Here is a 21188-nt window from a genome sequence, read left to right on the forward strand (position 1 = left end):
GACCCAAACATTGGTTAAAACAACCCAGCATGCATTTTTTAGAGCATGGACTACACGTTACAGTTGAGAGACTAAAATGGAGACTTAAAGCTTTGTAAAGACATAACTCTCACGTGTGTGTAGCAAGTATTTGCTGACTTAAAGATCAGTTTATGTCGTGTTTCATGAACTTCAAATTGAGAGAGAAGGGAAAACTCGCATCGTTTATTTTCTTTATTTTACGAAAAACACAACATTTAGTTTTTAATATGAGTGTACACAAATAAAAGAAGACATTTAACAGTTTTGAATGATGTGTAACACTTATATGTAAGATCAAAATCAACAGAGTAATTTGAGTCTCTTTTGCACTAAGGAAAAAAGTGAGCTGGTATCACCGCCGATACCTCGGACCCCAGAGGGTTAAAGGAATGGTGTTATTTTTTTGAGTGTATTACATCATGCTACCACTGAGAATCGCTCGATTACGGTTCTACATGTGGAAGATTATCATGATAAAACAGCGGTGTGACAGTTTTGAAAAGCAGAGTGCACCATTGCATCAAAACTTTATTGAAAATTGATACAATACCCCATTCACAAATAATTAACAATTCATGTCAGTGTCATACAGTGGTCACCTATTGCAAATAAATATTTTATGCGACCTCCTCTACATGATGGTAAAGGCTTTGAATTTATTTTAAACAGACAACGGTTTCAAACATGCTCTATTATTGTTGCCTTCTAGGCGTTTCACTGAAGCATACAGTAAATATCAATATGCTTTGGGATACTAGTTTTTGCATGATCTAAACCTGTCTCTGTGAATGCTTTAACTTTTATTTTTAAACAGATCTATCCCCTAGTGTTTCTATCTAAATATAACCCAGGCTTTAAAAAGAGATGTCGTTTTACTGTAAAACAGTTTTCTGCAAATACAGTTTGATATCTCGTAATGATGTTCCCAGAATGCATCACACGTACGTATGTATATATTTTTTCTTAAAATATAAGGTGTCAGTACCTGTGTTTGTTTTTATCACATTTATTTTTTTTTTTCTATTCAGGTTCGTCAACTATACAGGACTAGAGAAATCTAAACTGTTTCACAAAGCAGAAAGATTATGATAGGGAGGGTGTGTGTGTTGATAGCTCTCTGTGATTGGGATGGGCTGTGCTGCTTCCGTTTCACTCGTCACATCATGAAAATGAGCACACACAGGCATTTGAACGTGACTGGAATCACCAAATCATCACTTTTCCCACACAAAAACCACAGGGGAATAATCAGGGCATTTCTGTTCTGAAAGGATTTGTTGTATTTATATATATTTTTTTCATATTGTAACAATCAATTTTAAACCGTAACATCCACATCCATTCAGACTAAGAAGTGTTTGTTATAGCAATGTTTAGGTCGTACAATCACGATACAGCTGAACCGTGCTCAATATTTTCTTAAGAGTTGGATTTCAGGAAGAATTTTCATCGCTTTACCTCTCTTGAATATACTTTGTATATTAACTGTAGCATTTTTTGTTTATTTTGTGATTTCACAGTGTTATGTTTTGTAATTATAATCATTTACAGATGTCAGAGAAGTCTTTCCGAAGATTTATGTGAGGAACTGTAATCCTTTGTTTTTCTGTCACCCCTATATTATTAGGAAAACTTATTTCATATTGTGTAAAAAGACCTTATGATCACTTAAATTTCATGAATGTGGGATGCCAACCAGCTGTGTTTACAGATCACGTCTCAATGTCTATTTTAAGAAAAGCTACTGTATATTCAAAACATATGTTTACAGTGGCTGTGAAAGCTAAATAGGAAGGAGAGAAAGGCCTCATACTCCTATATGAGAAGCCAAAACAGTACCAAAGTGCATAATAGTGGCATTGCCCATCCAGTCTAACTTCCCATCCTTTTCAGGAGATTTAAACATTAGCAGATCAAAAAGAGAATTTGTCTGGACGAAAGAAGAGAGACGTGATCGGAAAGTCATATGTTCTTACACAGATATTTGGCTATTTTTTGAATCCCCAAAATGTGCAATCTCTCCATACTCTTTTATCAGGCAGATAAATCCTAGGCCGGCTCCATCTGGGACTGCTTTGTGTGGCATTTGGTGTGGCATGCCTGCCATCTGCGCTTACATTGTTTCAGGCACTGGTGGCATGATAGGAAAGGCTGTGAGCAGGGTCAGAGCAGACAGTCTGGCGGCCCGTTTGAATAGGCAAACACAACCTAGAGAAACTTTTGTGGAGACCAGTTCTAATGAATGACTACATGCTGTTACATAAATGGTCTGAATTACGCCATCTTCACATTTCGGCCGCCTCAGATCGGCCAGTTGAGCCCCAGGCTGAAAGAAGGGGCAGTGGGAAGAAGTCATCTGTTGACTTGGACGGCCATGAAAAGGGGCAGATCCTATGCAGTCTGAACAGATTAGCTTTTATGTGGTGGACTATTTTGTTTTATCTCATTCTGTGCCAGTGACATCCTATCTATAATGTGAGATTATTCAGTGGGCGATTTTGAAAAACAAAAACAGCAGCAGCTATGCAGCCAGTTGACTGAGCAAGTGTCCTCTGCATTGGTGGAATGAATCAAACAGTACAAACACACAAGTGGGCCTGTTCAGCTGTTCAGCAGGGATGGTGGGAAGAGTCGGGCCGCCCCCAGCCTTTACTGGGAACATCCATTATGACCGTCTGCTGGCAACATCATCTAGCCTAACTCGCATTCTCTGAAACCTGCGGCTGGAATCTCATGGTGAAGCTCTGTGAATTGTTCGTGCTGATAAGTGTTGCCTCATTATAATGTGACCATGTTTACATACACATTTTGTGATTAAAGGGACATTTTATGGTCCATATTCTAGTTAAAAGTTTATATGCAAGAGCAACACAGAGCATGAATTACAATGTTACAAATGTAAATTATGTTTCTTTGTTGAAATTTTATATATTTGTGTGTGTGTGTCTAATGTCATTCAAAAGTTTGAAGTCAGAAAGATTTTTTTAAATGTGTTCTTCCTCTTATCCGCACCAAGGCTGCATTTATTTGATCAAAAATACAGTAAAATTGTAATATTGTAAATAATTTTTAGCATTATTACTGCTGAAATAATGCTAAAAGTCTTCAGTGTCACGATCCTTCAGAAATCATTCTAAATTTTTGATTTGGTGCTCAAGAAACATTTATTATTATAATCAATTCAAAGAGTTTTTTAATCAAAGAGTTGTGCGGCTTAATGTGTGTGTTTTTTTTAGGGAAAACCCTTATACATTTCACTTTTTTGATGAATAAAACAACATGATTTATCTAAAATAGAAAACATTTGTATCATCATTTTTGATCAATTCAATGCATTCTAGATTAATAAAATTATTAATTTCTTAAAAAAAAAAAAAGTTCTCACCCCTAACTTTTGAATGGTTGTATATAACCCACATTTTACCTTTATTTAGCCATGCTGATTTAATGAATGTTACGCAATGGTGAGTATTCTATAAGGTCATTACATGACCCAATATTATGATAAATATTGGTATAGTATTGTGTGCCTGCTGTCTTATTCATATTTCTAGAAACCAGAATATTGGCTTAAAGGGATACTCCACTTTTTTGGAAATAGGCTCATTTTACAACTCCCCCAAAGTCAAACCGTTCAGCCGATTTTCTGATATTTAGAAGAATATCAGTTACCTGACTGTTTCTGGTCTCATTGAGTTACATAGTAGGAAAAAAATATACTATGGAAGTCAATGAGACCAGAAACTGTCTGTTTACTGATATTCTTCTAAATATCAGAAAATCGACTGAATACATCTGAAAACGGTAAAACTCAACTGATTAACTCTGGGGGAGAGGTAAAATGAGCCTATTTCCCCCCCAAAAAAGTGGAGTATCCCTTTAATCTTTATTAAGCCAATCTTTATTATGTTATTGTTCATATTGGTTGATGTGTTTACATGACACTTACCAAATTCTGAATGTTTTCGTTGCATATAAATGTGATGATTGACGTAATTCTGTTTGTGGCATTTGTTCAATTACGTGACACTGAGGAATCCTTTTCTTGAGTGCATAGTCTTCGTAGCCCTTGTTGATGAAAGACAACACCCATAAGACAAAAGTAGGACAAAACAACAATGCGTATGCCTCCGTTCAGTGCAATGTGTCATCATACATAACTCTTAATAGAAAATCAAGCATTGATTTCTCAAGCATGTCTTGTGTACCCAAAGGTCTGACGTATAAAGTGGGCCTCTGACTAGTTAAGATTAGACCCTTGAAAATGTGACAAAACAATTCCCTTTCCTCAGGTGGTCTTCTTGTTTGTTTTGACAGAGGGGGGTGGTGATGGAATGTCAGCTTTCAAGCCTTCTCTCAGAAGGTAGAGAGGGAAGACGGGGGAGGAAAAGGGAGGGTATGTGGGTCACAGGGAGGTTGTCTGGGTGTTGTCTTCTAGTTTCCTCCATTTCCTAGCCTTCCCCCCCATACATTTATGCCACTCCACATGCACACATGCAATGTCTTCCAGCTGCTCTGTCTTATATGCTTCAGGACCCCTCCCAAAGCACATAACTCTGTTCTCAGAGCTCTTTTCCAGGATGCTTATTATGTGACTTGCTTTTGACTTGATTTGAGTCTATTGAGTAATTTGTATATTATTAAATATTTAGTTATATATCATTTTAATTATGTATAATTTGGACATTTTCAGAGTTAAAAATTCCAAAAGTCATCACTTTTTTTTGTTTACGGTAGTTTGCTTACGACTTGCTTTGTCAGTGTCCATTTTCCTCACTGTCAATTAAAAAAATAAAGCTTTTCTTTTCTTTTTTTTTGGTCAAACATTTTATTGGACATCATGCTTAAACCCACATATGTCATTTCATACGCCTCTCATTTAGACAGTTTTATAACCCATTCTCTTTTGTAGGCAGTTTTTTCCCAGACTGCAGCCTTCAGTCTCTTGCCTCAGTCAAAGATAATTAAAATGTCAGCGCTCCTTCAGACAGCCAAGTCACAGATGGACACAGGACAGTCCTTTGCTCCCTGACTGACTTAACAAACCAGCAGCCCATCCTACTCACCGTAGCCTCCAGATGGTAACAGGAGATATATATGTGTCTTTATATGTAGTTCAGAGCTTATATGTCTAAAGCTGGTCAATTTGGTTGATGGCTGAGAGCTAATTATATTTGTCGGAACTGATAAGAAAATGTTGCATAATTCATGGCAAGCATCCCAGTAATGTGAACGTTCATACTGCATAAATAATATAGTGTGTGCTGCTGTACATTGTAATCTGGACTTGTTTGCATAATTACAGTAAATTCTGCCCCTGCATCATGTGATTCTGTTTACCCCCAAGATACATGGGTGGGAGATCATGTTCTTTGACATTCAGTGTGTGTGGGAGCCGGGAATACTTTCAGGTTTCCGGTTCATTCCGCTGGCAGCCAGTCTCCCAGACACCTGCTGGGCGGAGAGTGTTGTGTTTATGCTTGTGTTTGCATGTGTATTAAAATATGTTAATATGAAGACATTCTTAATAATGTATAAAATGATTACATTATTTGTAGAACTATGAATTCATTTTATGACCGTTTCAACATTTGGTGCAGCTTCAGTAATTTGGTGTTGACTCTCTCAGAATACGTTTCACCTGTCCTTTGATCTTATCCAGTCCACCTATGACATGTTGAATCACGTGGCCTCTGTTGTTGTAGAATGGGATGGGAGAGGGGATATCTTTGTGACCTTAAGGGCTGAGTGCAATGGGTTGTTATCTGCCTCAGTATCCTAATGATATGTTTTCAGTGCGGAGGTCACCTCAGAAGAATTGCACGTCTTTGCGACAGAAGTTTTTTACTGTTGTTGTAATTTTTTTTTTTTTTTTTACTTTTTGGATTTACTGAACTTTAAATCAAGGTTTCTTAAAAGTCACTTCCCGCAGTTAGAGATGCCCTATTTTTTGATTTCTGGGATGTGAGTGGTTTTGTCAGACAGAGACATAAAGGCATTCTCCTCAGGCTCACGCCAACATTGAACTAGGCCAACTGTGAAAAAAGAATTGTGCTGCAGACATTCCTCTGGAAACGTATATATGGTCCACATTCTTGACAAATTAAATCCAGTCGTATTTCCATAAGGTTTTGATATTGTCAGGTTGCATTTGACTATAACTGGCTTGTGTAGTTGAGAGTTCACTTGTGTGGTCTGTATCAGATTGCAGAGTGTAATATTTCTCTTGAATCCATCAAGAGAAATCGACTGGGAAAGTGCCTCGCTCATTCTTTACTTGCCAGTTGGGGATTCCCTGGTATGTTTGTGAAGAAGTCTATACATGAGTACAATTGATCGTGTCTATCCCAGCATGTTTTGTAAATGTTTAGAAAAGTGCTGGATTTAAGTGCAACTTAATATAAATAACCTAGATATTTATGGATTAATCTTTCATAAAGAGAAATGTTCACAAAAAAGTTCAACACCTACTGGGATACTACAGTATATTAATAGTGAATTAAGCAAATTAAGATGGTAGAATTGTTTGTTTTTTTTTAATCAAGAAGCTAAAAATCTAAACTTTAAATACTGTTAGTGAACAAATTTACAAAAACATTTTTTACGAGAACTACAGAGTCATATATTTCACAGAAAGTTTTTTTGTAACATATTAAATGTCAGGAAGCAACACACACGCTTCTGGTTCCTCATTTGGAAGCTAATTCTGATCATTGAGTCACAGTGTTTTCCATGCTTTGACTTTTCCATGTGATGATCTTGTGATGTAACGACATGCTAATGAGGCTCTGTGAATGATGATGAGTAAAGAAGCAGCAGACTGCGATGACCTACTTTTGCCCTTTGTCTGGAATTGGTTACCATCCATGTTCCTGCTTGGAAGCCAGTATTATTTAATTATATTTTCTTTATGATTGTGAAGTTAAAAGTTGGGATGGAGAAGGCTGGTCGGACTGGTGCTTTTCTTTAGTTGGCTTACATCAAATAATTGAGTCCGAATTCATATATGATGCAAGTCAATCTTGAGTTAGATATTGGTATGTCTGTTTGTTGGGGTACTGAATGTCTCCATTTGACTTGTTAAACTTAAAACTCAAAATGACACCCAACGTGGCATAATATTATTTGGTGAAAATGGAGCATTTTGAATTATTTTTAATGAATGGGGTTGTAAATGGAAGCCTAGCTATTAAACAACATGATTACAGAGTGACACCAAAGATCAAAAGACAAAGCCGATTGTGACCTCCTTGCCTTCCAGTATGAAGATTCAACACACACATGATGTAACCATATGGTAAAGTTTCTGTAGTACATTAGCACTTTGGTTTACACTGCTGTGGTTTTTAACACTTGTGCCTGATCATCTCTGTCAACTGCTAGTGCATTTGTTTCCTCAGAATGAATGTGGCAGAAATGTTTGAATGAGTAAAAATGACAATTTCCATGTTTAGCATTCTTATGTGTAAAAGAAATGTACACACTCTACATAGACTTTTGTGTTTTGCAAGACTCTCTTTGTTTAATCAAGTGATCAACAATCAACACATTTAGCTTTAAGCATACATTTTTATCCTTGTTCTGTTTTAAGGATTTTTTAAGTCAAACATGTAAATGTAACAACAGACACAGTATCATATATTATTTTTAAGCATTTCAAACATCTAAATAATTCATGCATCACTTTTCACATTCATAATGCCCCATCTAGGACTACAATAGGGGTGTGAATACCTCGGGAGCAGAAGGGGAGCCAAGTCAGACTGTCTGTGCTGACTAAGCTTAAATGTGTATTTATTGGGACGAATGACTGTATTTGAATGAACTTGTAGCTGTTTCTCTTCAACTTTTTGTTATGTTTGGTTCTTGTCATTAGTATTAACTTTTGCAGAGTATTTAGCTCTTCATATCTTTATGAACACCTCCACAATTCAGCACTTCACAATGAACAATGCCTTTCAATATACACAGAGGTTATATAACTGTGGGCCCATTGTGGAGGTGTTAGCCAAGATGTGAAATCTGTGAATGGTTATTTTCAAGCATAATGCTCCCCATATCCAGATTTTATTCAGGCTGGTTGTCAAAGGCATGAAGAAACATCTCCATTTTCACACCACATTTGAACTGTCTTTTGTGATGCAGATTTTTAGAGATGATTCATACACATCTTTAAAGCTTCGGAACTTTGTTCGATTCTGCTTTTTTAACAAATGTTTTCACTGTATGTGATCTATAGACTCCCTCAATTAGTGCTGGTTTGATATCAGCTTATTTCTTCTTATGTGCATAATACTTTAAACACTTATTGAAAATATGAATATTATAGTATTTTTTTTGTTTAACCAGTAAGAGGAGTAAAACGTTTAGAAGATAAATCAATTTGTTATGTCAATTTAAAAGACAAACTGATATGTGTGATGTTTAAACATGCTATTGGTGCGCAGTTAGCACACCTCATGAAGGTGCGAGATGACCTCTCGCCTCGGCCCCCCGACCTGCGATGAGAGAAGGAAAACCCCTGTGAATTGTTTGAGGTAATCACTGTAGTATCTGATGTGGGGGGTGTGCCCAGTTTCTGTGAAAGTCCAGGCATCCTGATACATACAGTATCTAAGAAACATGCATGTGTAAATGGCACATTAGCAAAACTTCTAAGATGAGATAAGGTATAGAAAATAATGTAGTGGGTTTTACAGATTTATTTTAAATTAAGCTAAAGATATTGTAGGTAAACGCAGATACAAACACATTGTAATCTAATATTATCAGTCTGTAGCCTACTAAAGTGTTATCTGGATTTTTTCAAAAATATAAAAAATGAGACTTGAGGGAGATTCCCCAAAATATCCCCATTCACATCAATTATGCTTGTTAACATTAAACTATTTATTTTGTTTCAATAAATGTGGATTATGAGAAAAGATAATTTCAAGTTCATGCCATACCGTTTAATTAGCCTACTTTATGCAAATGAGACCAGTGTATTTCTGTATAGCCTATAGCCCAATGGCAGACTTGTAAGTACCAAGACAATTATTTTCAGGGGATTTTTGCTGAATTCTGGGATTCTGCTTTGTCATTAGTTCTTCTTTCAGTTGCCGTTTTAGAGAAATCTATGGAAGCTTGTTTCCGCCATTGAATAAAAAATATAATAAAGAATTGTGACTTTTTATCTTACAATTCTGACTTTTTTTCTCACAATTCTGACTTTTTTTCTCACAATTGCGAGTTTATATCTCACAATTCTGACTTTATTTCTCAGAATTGCGTGATATAAAGTCGCAATTGCGAGTTATAAAGTCAGAACTGTGTGTTATAAAGTCAGAATTGCGAGATATAAAGTCAGAATTGCGAGATATAAAGTCAGAATTGCGTGATATAAAGTCAGAATTGTGAGATATAAAGTCGCAATTCTGAGAAAAAAAGACAGAAGTGTGACTTTTTTCTCACAATTGCGAGTTTACATCTCGCAATTCTGACTTTATAACACATAATTGCGAGTTTATATGTCGAAATTCTGACATCTTTTCTCAGAATTGTGAGATATAAACTCGCAATTGCGACTTATTAGGCCAATTCTTTTTCCCCCATCAGAAGAGTTTAAATCTCACAATTCTGACTTTATATCATGCAATTCTGACTTTAAAACTCGCAATTGCGACTTTATATCACGCAATTCTGACTTTATAACTCACATTGCGACTTTATATCACGCAATTCTGACTTTATGTCTCGCAATTCTGACTTTATAACTCGCAATTGCGACTTTATATCACGCAATTCTGACTTTATGTCTCGCAATTCTGACTTTATAACTCGCAATTGCGACTTTATATCACGCAATTCTGACTTTTTATCTCGCAATTCTGACTTTGTAACTCGCAATTGCGACTTTATATCTCGCAATTCTGACTTTTTATCTCGCAATTGCGACTTTATATCACGCAATTCTGACTTTATATCTCGCAATTCTGACTTTATATCTCGCAATTCTGACTTTACAACTCGCAATTGCGACTTTATATCACGCAATTCGGACTTTTTATCTTGCAATTGTGAGAAAAAAAGTCAGAATTGTGAGATAAAAAGTCGCAATTATTTATTTTATTTTTTTATTCAGTGGCGGAAACAAGCTTCCATAGAAATCGGTATGCTTGCTTTCGCAAACTGATGGGTGCGCGCTGACATGCACGCGGGTGTCTGAGTCTGGTGCTGTCCGCTGATTGGTCACCTCGCATCCCACAGCTCAGCCTACTATCATTTACTATTCGCGCGCGCTCACTGGATCCGCACACTTGCTTGAGACCGTGAGTAAATAGCGCGTCGCACATCAGCTTCCTGGAGATATTTATAAGGATCATACGCTTGAATGTCACAATCGGTGTTCGTATGACTTGGGAATACGCAGCGTGGTTTAAGACTTTTTAGTTGAACATGTTTTAAGTATCTTTTTCTTTGAAGTGTGTGATTATTATATGTTCGGAGGTTCTTGCTCAGCCATTCAACGCCAAACTTCTGCTGATCTGATCTACAGCGGAGTCTCTGTCCCTGTCGAGGTGAGAAACGCAAGCGATGTTTAATAACATGCCTTTAATAACATCACCTGATGTTAGACGCCGCTTGTTTTTGCATGCATTTTGATATTGTTTCACAGTGCAACCTTCTATATATCCGTCAGTCATGTCATGCAAACAGGGCAGAATCCAGTTTCTTATATTTAAACATACCCAACACATATTCGTTGCTGATTATAGCCTAGTCATTGCTTTCTTATTAACATGAGTATTAAGAATCTAGGCTGTGGCTCTGGTATGTTGGCGGTCCTGAATGTGATCTCTCACAATATCCTATGCACAACAAATTCAGTCCCATATGTACCATAATGGATGATTACAATGTATTATTGGTTATTTATGGTATGTTATTAAAAATCTAGTTTGCCTTTTTGACTGGTCTGATAGTTTAATGGTTTAATTGATTTAATCTTTAGACTTTGATATATACTATTATACCATGATTATAATATTTATATACCTCACTAGTTATATAGTTAAAGAGATACGGATATCTTAGGGAATTAAACATTTTTGATTCCAAGTCTTTAAAACTCATGGGGCTTAGCAGCTAGTGAAATCTTAAAGTATCTTGAAATGCCATTACATTTGTGTGTGTGTGAGAGATATAAATTTACAGTAAATTGGCATAGGAATATAGTGTACATAATGTGTACTAAACAGATGGTGTGCATTTCAGAATGAAGATGGCAGTTTTATGGAGTTTTGTGTGTTCAGTAGGGAAATCATTTTCATTTGTCCTGTTATAGCTAGTAGTGGTGGATTTCTTGTGGATGGGTGGTTTTGGGAACTGGAGGGCTGTTGCTGAATATTCCCCTGTTGATTTCAGATGATCAGTACCCATGTGTTCCACTATCAAGCTATTTTGGGAATTAAGCAGATTGTCATATCTACTTGTGTTTATTGTAGTTTTTTGAATTTCATTGAAATAAGGGTTTCTTGTCTTTTCAAAAATTGTGTAAAGAACTGTGTCTGAGGCACTTGATTTTGTTTTGAAATGCTGATCTGCATCAGGTTGCTGTGATTTGGCTGAACTTTGCCCCTGTGATACAAGTCATGCAGGTCGCTCAAAGTGCTTTTACAGTGGGAAGGACGGTATGCCCTGTCAGACAAGCCCTTTATTTACTCAGACACACTTGAGTAGTTTCAATGAAGCTTTGGCTCCCTTCCCCCATTGTCTTACACACCTGCTCATTTCTCATATAATCCACTTTGACAGAAAAAAAACTTAGATTCAATATCATCCTTTTGCTCAATTTATTTGGAAACTGGCAATGTTGTGTCATGCGGGCGTCTATGACAGTGTCTTGAGCAGACATGTTTATTTCCTCATTTCCTAATATTCGTAACATCATTTCCACTCATTTGGATATTATAGATTATTTTTATATTAAGATTACACTCACAAAGTTGATAAAATAGAAAATGTAATAAATAAAATAACATTCTTATTTACAATAATTACATTTCCATGTGTTATTAGGATCAATTTCCATGGAAATCATGAATTTTACAATTCCTTGATAGGTTCCATGAATCGTGTATATTGCAAATGCAGAGGTTAAAACCACAAAACCCATACATTCTGGGCTGTTTTGAAACCGCATCCTCAACAACAGAGTTTGTTGAGCTCATTGGCATGATTTTAGAAGCTGTAAAGTTGTTGTAAGTCTACTGTTTAAAGGTCGCTTCATGCTGAAGAAAAAACAACAACAACCAAGGATCAAGCTCTAACAAATAGGAAGTACTGTTTACTGTTGTGCTGACAGGAAGACATGATTCCCAATCATATTCCTCTAAAAGATCCAAACAAACAAATGCCTGCTGTATGACAAACAAGAAATAGTATAAAAATCATGGAAATTCATTGGTCAATCAGTTTATTTGTCTTACTTAATGTTGCTTTATGCTTGAGGAAGTCTGCTGTGATCTAGAGACGCAGTAATCAATACTACAGTCAACATGGGTGGGACTGAATGTTTTCAGCTTTCTGAAAGACATAACTATCTAAAATGCGGCCGTGGATGGATGCCAAATATTCTACATAGTCAAAATAAAAGCTCTGTCAAATACAGTGCAGCAATTGTGTGAAAGGATGGACCTTTTTGTTTGCTTACACACTATACGGTCCCTGTTGTGAAGGCTGTGCTCAGTGTTTGTTTAGGAGAGGGGAGAGGACATGTGGCGGGCCATACTTGACACCTGCAACCAAAAAGTAAACACATCCAGATTCCCTGCTACTACTAATCAGCTTCGGCTTTGTTTTATTCACTCTCAGAATTAAATTGGGATGCAGCTGGTGTGCCTAGTGAGTTTAAAAGGGCTTTGGCTTTTTCTGTTGCAGTTTTTAGCAGATTTGCATTGTGGCCTGGGGGCTTCGCTAATAGGTTTGCATCGGCAGATGCGCAGGAGGATCCTGCATTTTGGCCGTAAGTGGATTTAAGTCAAAAACAACAAGGTGGTTTATTTCTTTGCATGTTTTGGCCAATGCTGTACAGCAGGCCGAATGTGAGACGAAGAGTAATATCCCAGTAACTGATTACTGGTTCCCAGAGAGGCATCATTCATGCAGGACTTGACAAATTGTCAATTTCTGGTGATGAGAGCAAAGTCACTCGCTTTTCAACTCATTGACTTGCTCAGATGGTATAACACATGGTAAAGCAGATGCGCGGAGGGCATTTCTTCTTTGACCTATTGGGGCTCCATTTTGATGCTAATGTCTATGGTTTTATGAAGGAGGTCTCAGTGGGGGCCATGTACGTCCTCATGCGACACCCCCTCCCTCCTGTGCACTCTCGTCCGACTCTGGCACCCGAACGTCTGTGAGCCTGAATAGGCAGGCGGCCATTGGGGCCACACATTGTTTGGGGTGTCCCTTGACGCCCCGTGCCTTAGCTGTGAATGCCTCCATTGAGGGGCCCATATGCGCAGTGTCCAGGAATCTCGCATAAAGTCACGGGCTGAGCTCTGAAATGGCACAGAAGCTCGTGCTGGCATGCTGGAGCCGCCCGCGTGATTAGGTGATGCATTGACATGTGCAAAGCTCACTTTCTGCCGTTCCACGAGAGCCTGGAAGATACAGAAGGGAGATATAGGAGGGAGGGAGGCAGTGTGAGTCAGTGCTCTTTGTGTGGGTAAAGAACTGCATTTGTCTGCTTATCACCTCTAGCTAATGGTGACCGACTCACAGGACTCTCATCTGTAAAGGGCCACGTTTTGGTTTTGAGAGGGGGCGTTATGTGGAGAGAATCCTTCTTTTCAGAAGCACTAGATCTCATAGGTCATCGTGTTTATTTTCTTCGCATCAAACCATGGTTAAAAGAGCCTCTGTTTTGTACATCCACGTGAGGTAAAAGCAGCATGAAGATTAAGTTGTTGGTGTTTGTTGAGCGGTGGGATGTTCAGGTGATTTATGGTGGATTAAAGAGCTAGCGAGTGTCTGAAATGCGCACTGAATGGAGATTAAATTCAAGTTCTCTTAGGTTCAATCAGGGAAGGTGTTTGCACATTGAGATTAATCGCGACAGATTCATCCCCATGAGTCGTCCATCCGAGGAAGAGTAATTTTCCACTCAGCTTCCTATAATGATACTGGGGACTTTGTGTTTTACATAAATGTAAACAAACTTTTCTGAGGAAAATGAAGGCTCAGCATTAACGAATTGGTTCATACGTTAATGTCTGTTTTTGAGTGTGTTTGCATTCATCTGAGGCTCATAAGACTATATCCTTCAACAGGACAAAATGCCTCAAACGCCACCCTTTCCAGTGATGTATGGGCCCAATGGATACAACAAGAATATTTATAAGGCCAAGGAGGAAGACTACGAAGGCCTGTATTACCATGACAACACCCTGGTGTCGGGGTCCTTGGAGGCACTTATTGAGCACTTGGTCCCTACAGTGGCGTACTATCCTGATGTGAGTATATAGAGTATCAAAAGTATTCAGCCTTATTCTGATATTGTATTTTGAGTATTGAAAACGCATGGACGCTCATTTTTATGTCTCAAATTATTTTTTTAAAATGTCAAAACTGTCTAACTATCACCAACATTCACTGCCTCATTCAAAAGGTTGGGTTCAGTATATTTTTTTAAATAAAGAAATTAATACTTTTAAGGACCCATTAAATTGATCAAAAGTAGGATTTCTATTTAATCTGTTGTTCTTTTGTTTTGAACATTCCATTTATCAAAGAATCCTGAAGAAAAAAAAGCTTCCAAAAAAAATTTCATAAAATAAACTTAAGCTGCACAACTGTTTTCAACATTGATGATAATAAGAATGTTTTTTTGAGCACCAAATACTGTATATATATATATTTTTTTTATAGAACATGTGACACTAAAGACTGGCATAATGATGCTGAAAATTTAGCGTTGCCATCACAGGAATACATTTTAAATGTATATTAAGATAGAAAACAGATAAAAATAAATTTTTAGTTTAAAATAGATATTTTAAACTAATATTATGATCAAATAAATACAGACTTGCTGGGCAAATCTTCTTTTGAAAAAACAACAACAACCCAAAACTTTGTAACAGTAATGCAGCTTACTAGTTATATTCTCCAGAAATATATAAATGTATGTAGTTAACACTTAGATTTATTGTAGTTCAATACTAGTTTTGTTTAGATAGAACAATGAAAACATATTATTGCAAACTTTGATCAAATTTTTATTGACTTGCAGAGGACATACATCTTCACGTTTCTGCTCAGTTCCCGTCTCTTTACTCATCCATATGAGCTGATGTCCAAAGTGTGCCATTTATGTGTGGACCAGCAGAGGCTCAGTGATCCTCAGGCGGACAAGGTAAACTGGCAAAGACATGATGTATCATTACACTGATTGAAGGTGTCTTCAGTTGTAATGGTTGCTCTAGCTTTAGCAAGGAACTTTTAAGAATCTAGAGACAATAATTGCAATTGCATTGTTTATTTTTACTTGATCTATAGGCAAGAGTCAGGAAAATTGCTCCTAAGATCCTGCAGTTGCTGACTGAGTGGACCGAGACGTTTCCCTATGACTTCAGGGATGAAAGGATGATGAAGAGTCTGAAGGAACTAACACATCGTCTGAGTACTGGAGATGAAGTAAGTCTGCCGCTTCCAAGTGTTTGGTGATAATTTCAGCAGAAACAATGAGTTTTTTATTCTTAAGGAAATGTCAGCTAAAGGGCAATGCCGTTTTAAAATAATAGTCACCTAAAGGTGAGAATACTTGTCAAAGACATTAGCGTTTCTTTATACCTTTAGTACCACTATTAGCATAGAGAGAATAAAACATTTTTGCATAAGTCTTAACATGGCTTCTTTAAAATTCGGCTGCTTAAGACATAAGATGTAACACGCTGGGTGAGAAGGTGTCAACACCTGGGCATTGGGGAGTGAGATTTCTTTAGACCTAAAGTGCTCTGACAGAAGTGAGAATAAAGCTCTTTTGTTCGGCTGCTTTTGTCTTCACTGGTGCTTTTCCACAGGCTGCATTTAAATTGTTCCATTAGCCCTGATGTTACCATGTTCTGGCTTAGCATTTTTTTTTCCTCAAAGGGATTTTTCACCACATTTGGGATAGTTTATGCTAAATTCTTAAAAAAAAAAGCAACACTCTGATCAGATTTTATTTTTTACATCAGGTTCTGTTGTGCCCACATACTTTTTGCTGTTTATCGGTCGGTGCTGAGCCTGTCACTTCCTTTTAAATTTGAATAAAGTTGGCAGCTCTCATTAAGATTTGTCCTCGAATGTCCCTGTGAACATTTGTCTCCATTGTCCGCAGTTGAACAGTCCTTCTCTGTCTGCAAATCTTGATTTTGTTAATGTACAGTGAAAAAGATTTGCCCGAGCAAGGTCTGGTCATCTCACATGGTTGTGAGCATTAGTGTAATGACTAACAGCAGGGAGCTAGTTAGAATAGACAGTTTAAGATGGAGGGCGCTGACCCATCAGATCCAGAATCGAATGATGTTTCTCTAACCCGAAAAGACAAGAAGGACTCATCCTCCAGTGTCTTCTGCAGTAAACACATGTGTGGTTATTGATCTGCTTCATCCTGAGCCTGGAGATCGATGAGCTTCTGCTTCCCCGCTACGCTCATGGAGGAAATGTGTTCGTGTTGTACCGCCTCTTTAATCTTGTGAAAGGGTGATCAACTAATAAGATCACATGTAGAGTACACTCAAAAGATAACATGGAAAGCTAAAACTGTATAAGGGTCAATGATGTAGTTGACCTGTTTTATTTAAAAATTCATAGTAACCAAATTCATACATACAATAATCTGAACATGCCTCTTATATGATGAATTAAGTTTATTTTTATATCAAAAATGTTGAAATAAAACATGAAACCAACATGAGTACAAGAGCAATATATTAAAAGTATATATTTTACCCTTATGTCACTGACCCATAATAATGAAAAACTCATCAAAGTCTCTTTGATCTTTACATCTACTACGTAGACGAGACAAATTTAATCTGTGTAGATGTGTATCTGCCTGAGAAGAGCGTCTCAAAGCATGAAGAATGCATTTGTTCAGACCATCAGTATGCTGTCTGTATTATGTAATTCAGTCCCTGTGTTTTTCCCCTTCATTTGTGCGGCATGTACTCGTATGTGAATCGCGGGGTAATGGCAGTCTGTTACAGTAGAGCACTGACTCTACATTGACGGGGGATTCACAGCAGCCACACAATAGACAATAGGTGTTTTTATAATAATAAATGAGACAACATGTGTGGTGTATTTTCAAATGTACTCTCCAGTGCTCACAGCCCATCATAACAAGATGACTATAAGTGGTTTCCAGTTAGGCCTTTTAGGTTTTGACCTCTTCTGGACCTCATCGGTCCTGATGAGTTTCCCAGCAGTTGTTTGACCTGCTGTTTTCCGTCTTTTTACTGGCAATTGCATTGCAGATCTCTTGCTTTCGGTGCGGGAGCTAAGAATAGATGTTGTAACATCTGTGTCCAGACTCCAGACCGCAGTTTGGTCTTCAGGCTTCTTGTCTGCTTAGTTCACCATTATGCATGTGGTCTTCTGTATAGGAAAGGCAGTGCACAGTTGCATAATTGTAGATCCAAGCATTTGGTGCACATTTGGACACATTTTGAACAAATTCTGTTTATTGTGCATGTTTATCCATGCCAGAGTCATCTGTACGGCTGTCGCACACTCGTGCCAGGGTTAAAAATGTGGAGGCAGCACAGAGGCGGCTTTCTTATTTTTTTACAACAAGTAAGATGTCTGATTTGCTGTATTAAAATGTCAAGCAGTTATCGCCAAGAACTCCTGCTAAAAATAATCTCCCTTTCCTTTGTTTGTGTCAACATGGTAGACCTTGGAGAGGGAACTATTAAAGATTCTCTGTGATTCTTTAAAGTGCTGCTAGGTCTCCTGCTGTTCTCTCGCTCTCGCAAATCATCAATGTGCTGGAGTGCACAAGAATGCAGGTTGTTCTCGAATGTTGAGTCAAATGGATTTATGTGCCAGTGACCTCCTGCACAATCAGATTAATCAGTCAAAGGAGTACAGAAGCCTGACAGAAACAAAAGATGTTTTGTACATCCTGCACTCATTTAGGAAAACCTTGGACCGTTCACAGCAAGAATGATAATTATAACGGTTACTACATTAGCGCCCACACCAACGGGCAATATGGCTGTCAAATTTTTTATCGTTCCTTAGCTGGAAAAAAAACGTAAATTATTGTAAGAAAAATCACGAAATACTTCTTAAAAAGACCACTGTTGTCGAGCAGGCAGAGGATGTAGATTTTTGTCTGACTGAAGTTGAGCAACAGGGCATGACCGCTGCGGTCCTCTTCTTATGCAACAGAAGTCCAGAACTGTGTCAGGCTCTTGTTATTAGATAACTCAACCTCATCTTGTGTTACGAGGGGAAATGGGAGGCATGCAGGGGCTCTCGTGAACCTTTTGAAGAACCTTTGCTGTTTCGTAATCTTCCATTAACTGTTTATGTAACATACTACCCAACCCTATCTTGGAACGATAGACCAGTCATTGCTGGCCAGTCAAGTGGAAAGGGCTGAAAATCCCATACCCATTAGAATACTCGGTGTATTCGCTCAGCTTTCGTGTCAGTGCAGGACACGTCTAGCTGTCAATCCTTTCAAATGAATGACTAGTAGCAGGTAATTCTGGTCTATAAAAGCATGGTTGTAATGAAATCCACAACTTCTGTCTCCTCTTCAGCTCTATCGTAAATCGGTGCAACAGATGACACAAACGCTGATCCGTAAGCTCACCACACTGAGTCAGTATGAGGAGGCCCTGGCCAAGATCAACTCGTCTGTGACCGACAGACTAACTGTTCTGAAGACCAAACCTCAGTCCATCCAGAGAGACATTCTGACCATCTGCAATGACCCCTTTACCCTGGCACAACAACTCACACACATTGAACTGGTGAGAGGAGCTTCCTCTGTTTACATGACCTTACATTCCTCACCTTACTGTGGGTTTGGGTGGATTTATTTACAAAATCAATAATCCGTGTAGTTATTTTCAATGCTACCATTTGGACTTACTGCAAATGATGCACTGACTTCATTTTTATTTTTCAGGAAAGACTGAGCTACATTGGACCAGAGGAGTTTGTTCAGGCGTTTGTTCAGAAAGACCCTCTTGATAACGACAAGGTAACAGTCCCATCCTGTTTATGGTCAGCAAGGTTAACTAAAAATACATTCAACACAAATGGTATGTCTTTCGCTCACTGCAGCAAACAACCAACTTGGAGAAATCAATACGCACAATGTTTACGTTAACTCTCGGGTTCAACGCCGTGTCACCTTTTTCACACAGCGTTCACAGCACATTCCTTGTCTAATCTGTCATTGTCCAAATTTCCCTCCTCACGTTCCTCACAGTGTCCTTTTGTGGCCAAAGCCTAGCAACTGGTTTCTCACAATAACCCGCCAAAAGTTTGCTTAGCCCTGCCTCGTAATGCCCATTGCCGCCTGGCTGCTAGGCAGCAGCTTGTGTCGAGGCATTGCTGGTGCGATTTTCTCTTTTGTTTTGATCGTCGTCTCTCCAGAGGGTCCTTGTGCACTGGCTCTCTGATGTTGTCCATCAAAGGTAGAGTAGGGTGGATTGTGCATTGTGGGACGGACGACACAGTCCGACTGTAGGAATGTGAGGAATGAAGGGTTAGAGTGACCCAAGCTTTCAGACAGAGCGTCCGCATACATTCCCTTAAACAGACAATAGCTCGAACTCTCTGATTGAATGCATTGTTTGAGATCATCAGTCATCTCAGAGGCCTTTGTTTCTTGGGTTGGGAATGTAGGAATCGCATATCTCAGCATTCAGAGTTTTGTGAGATCACTTCAAGAGCGATTTACAAATGATAAACTTAAATGGCTTTCAAAATTCCTGCAGTTAAGAATTTATGATAAACTTACTATATGCAATGATATTGGAAAAAAATAAATAAATACACAAGATGATTAAGTCAATAAATAAAGCAAGACCGATAAAATCAACACATACATTTTGACAAATATTTCCATCAATAGCTAAATGAATGCTCAGCTAAAACAGGAAATGTTAAAACCCAACATAAATATTATAAAATGCATAGGAATAGTAAGAACACAGTAAAAACAGTGATGAAAGACAACTTTAAGGTCTCTCCATCATAGATATTTTTTGTATTTAACTACTTGGTTAAAAAAAAAAAAACATGAAATTGGCTCATACCGATCAATTAAAAACACATGGTCTTTAAAAAACCCAACAAAAACTAGAAAACATTGTGGCGTGATTTTCTAAATTAAGCACTTGACTTAGCTTAAGCTCAAGCTAAGTGTAATTATAATAGTGAAACTGATCTTTTGAAATTTTGATTCTTGCAGAGATGCTTTAGTGATCACAAAAAAGCAAGTAACCTGGAGGCTTATGTGGAGTGGTTCAACAGGCTCAGCTACCTGGTGGCGACGGAGATCTGCATGGTAATTATCTGATCTTATGCTATGACTCACCTAGCAACTTAGTTAGTTATGTTGCACTATTAGTGATTCTCATGTGATCTTAAATATAGGCTTTATAGAAAACATACACTGGGGTCAGAAAATTCATGTTCTTTCTATTCATAAACAAATGTTAAATAAAAAGTTATTTCAAATTGTAATATTTCCGTTTTTTAATAGTATTTTTTGTTAACTTGGTTAGCATAAGAGGCTTTCAAAAAAAAACTTTTATTTATATATATATATATATATATATCTCATTTAAAGGCTTTTAAGTATTTAGTGATCTTTGAAATCAGAATCCCTTTATTGATGGTCATAAATTGCCTGTTTTTCTTATGCAGCCTGTAAAGAAGAAACATCGGGCTCGAGTCATTGAGTTCTTCATCGACGTGGCACGAGAATGCTTCAACATTGGCAACTTCAACTCGCTCATGGCCATCATTAGTGAGTATTTTGATGTCCCTTGCAACACTTTGCTACAGAAAGCTCTCTTGTTCCCTACAAATCTGTTTGGATAAGACAGTTGCTGTTTTGGCAGGATTTGGTTTGCTTTTCTAATCCTTGCTCTTGTAAGCTTTAC

At 37.7% G+C, this 21188-nt stretch overlaps 1 protein-coding gene across 2 annotated transcripts in view; it reads left to right on the plus strand.

Annotated features, from left to right (window-relative positions):
• Window positions 1-21188, plus strand: part of rasgef1ba (RasGEF domain family, member 1Ba) — a 76098-nt gene that overhangs the window by 46316 nt on the left and 8594 nt on the right. The window contains exons 1-8 of one of the 2 annotated variants that reach the window (XM_089130210.1): window positions 10306-10580; window positions 14340-14522; window positions 15302-15424; window positions 15568-15705; window positions 18828-19040; window positions 19199-19273; window positions 20492-20587; window positions 20950-21052. In XM_089130210.1, coding sequence (XP_088986336.1) covers window positions 10500-10580; window positions 14340-14522; window positions 15302-15424; window positions 15568-15705; window positions 18828-19040; window positions 19199-19273; window positions 20492-20587; window positions 20950-21052 — 1012 coding nt within the window. In that variant the 5' untranslated portion in view covers window positions 10306-10499. Of the gene's footprint in view, window positions 1-10305; window positions 10581-14339; window positions 14523-15301; window positions 15425-15567; window positions 15706-18827; window positions 19041-19198; window positions 19274-20491; window positions 20588-20949; window positions 21053-21188 lie in introns of those variants that run through there. The other variant, XM_089130209.1, reaches the window with a different exon arrangement.

The sequence above is a fragment of the Pimephales promelas genome, chromosome 4 (assembly GCF_988280905.1).
Source record: "Pimephales promelas chromosome 4, fPimPro1.hap1.1, whole genome shotgun sequence".
NCBI classification, from domain to species: domain Eukaryota; kingdom Metazoa; phylum Chordata; class Actinopteri; order Cypriniformes; family Leuciscidae; genus Pimephales; species Pimephales promelas.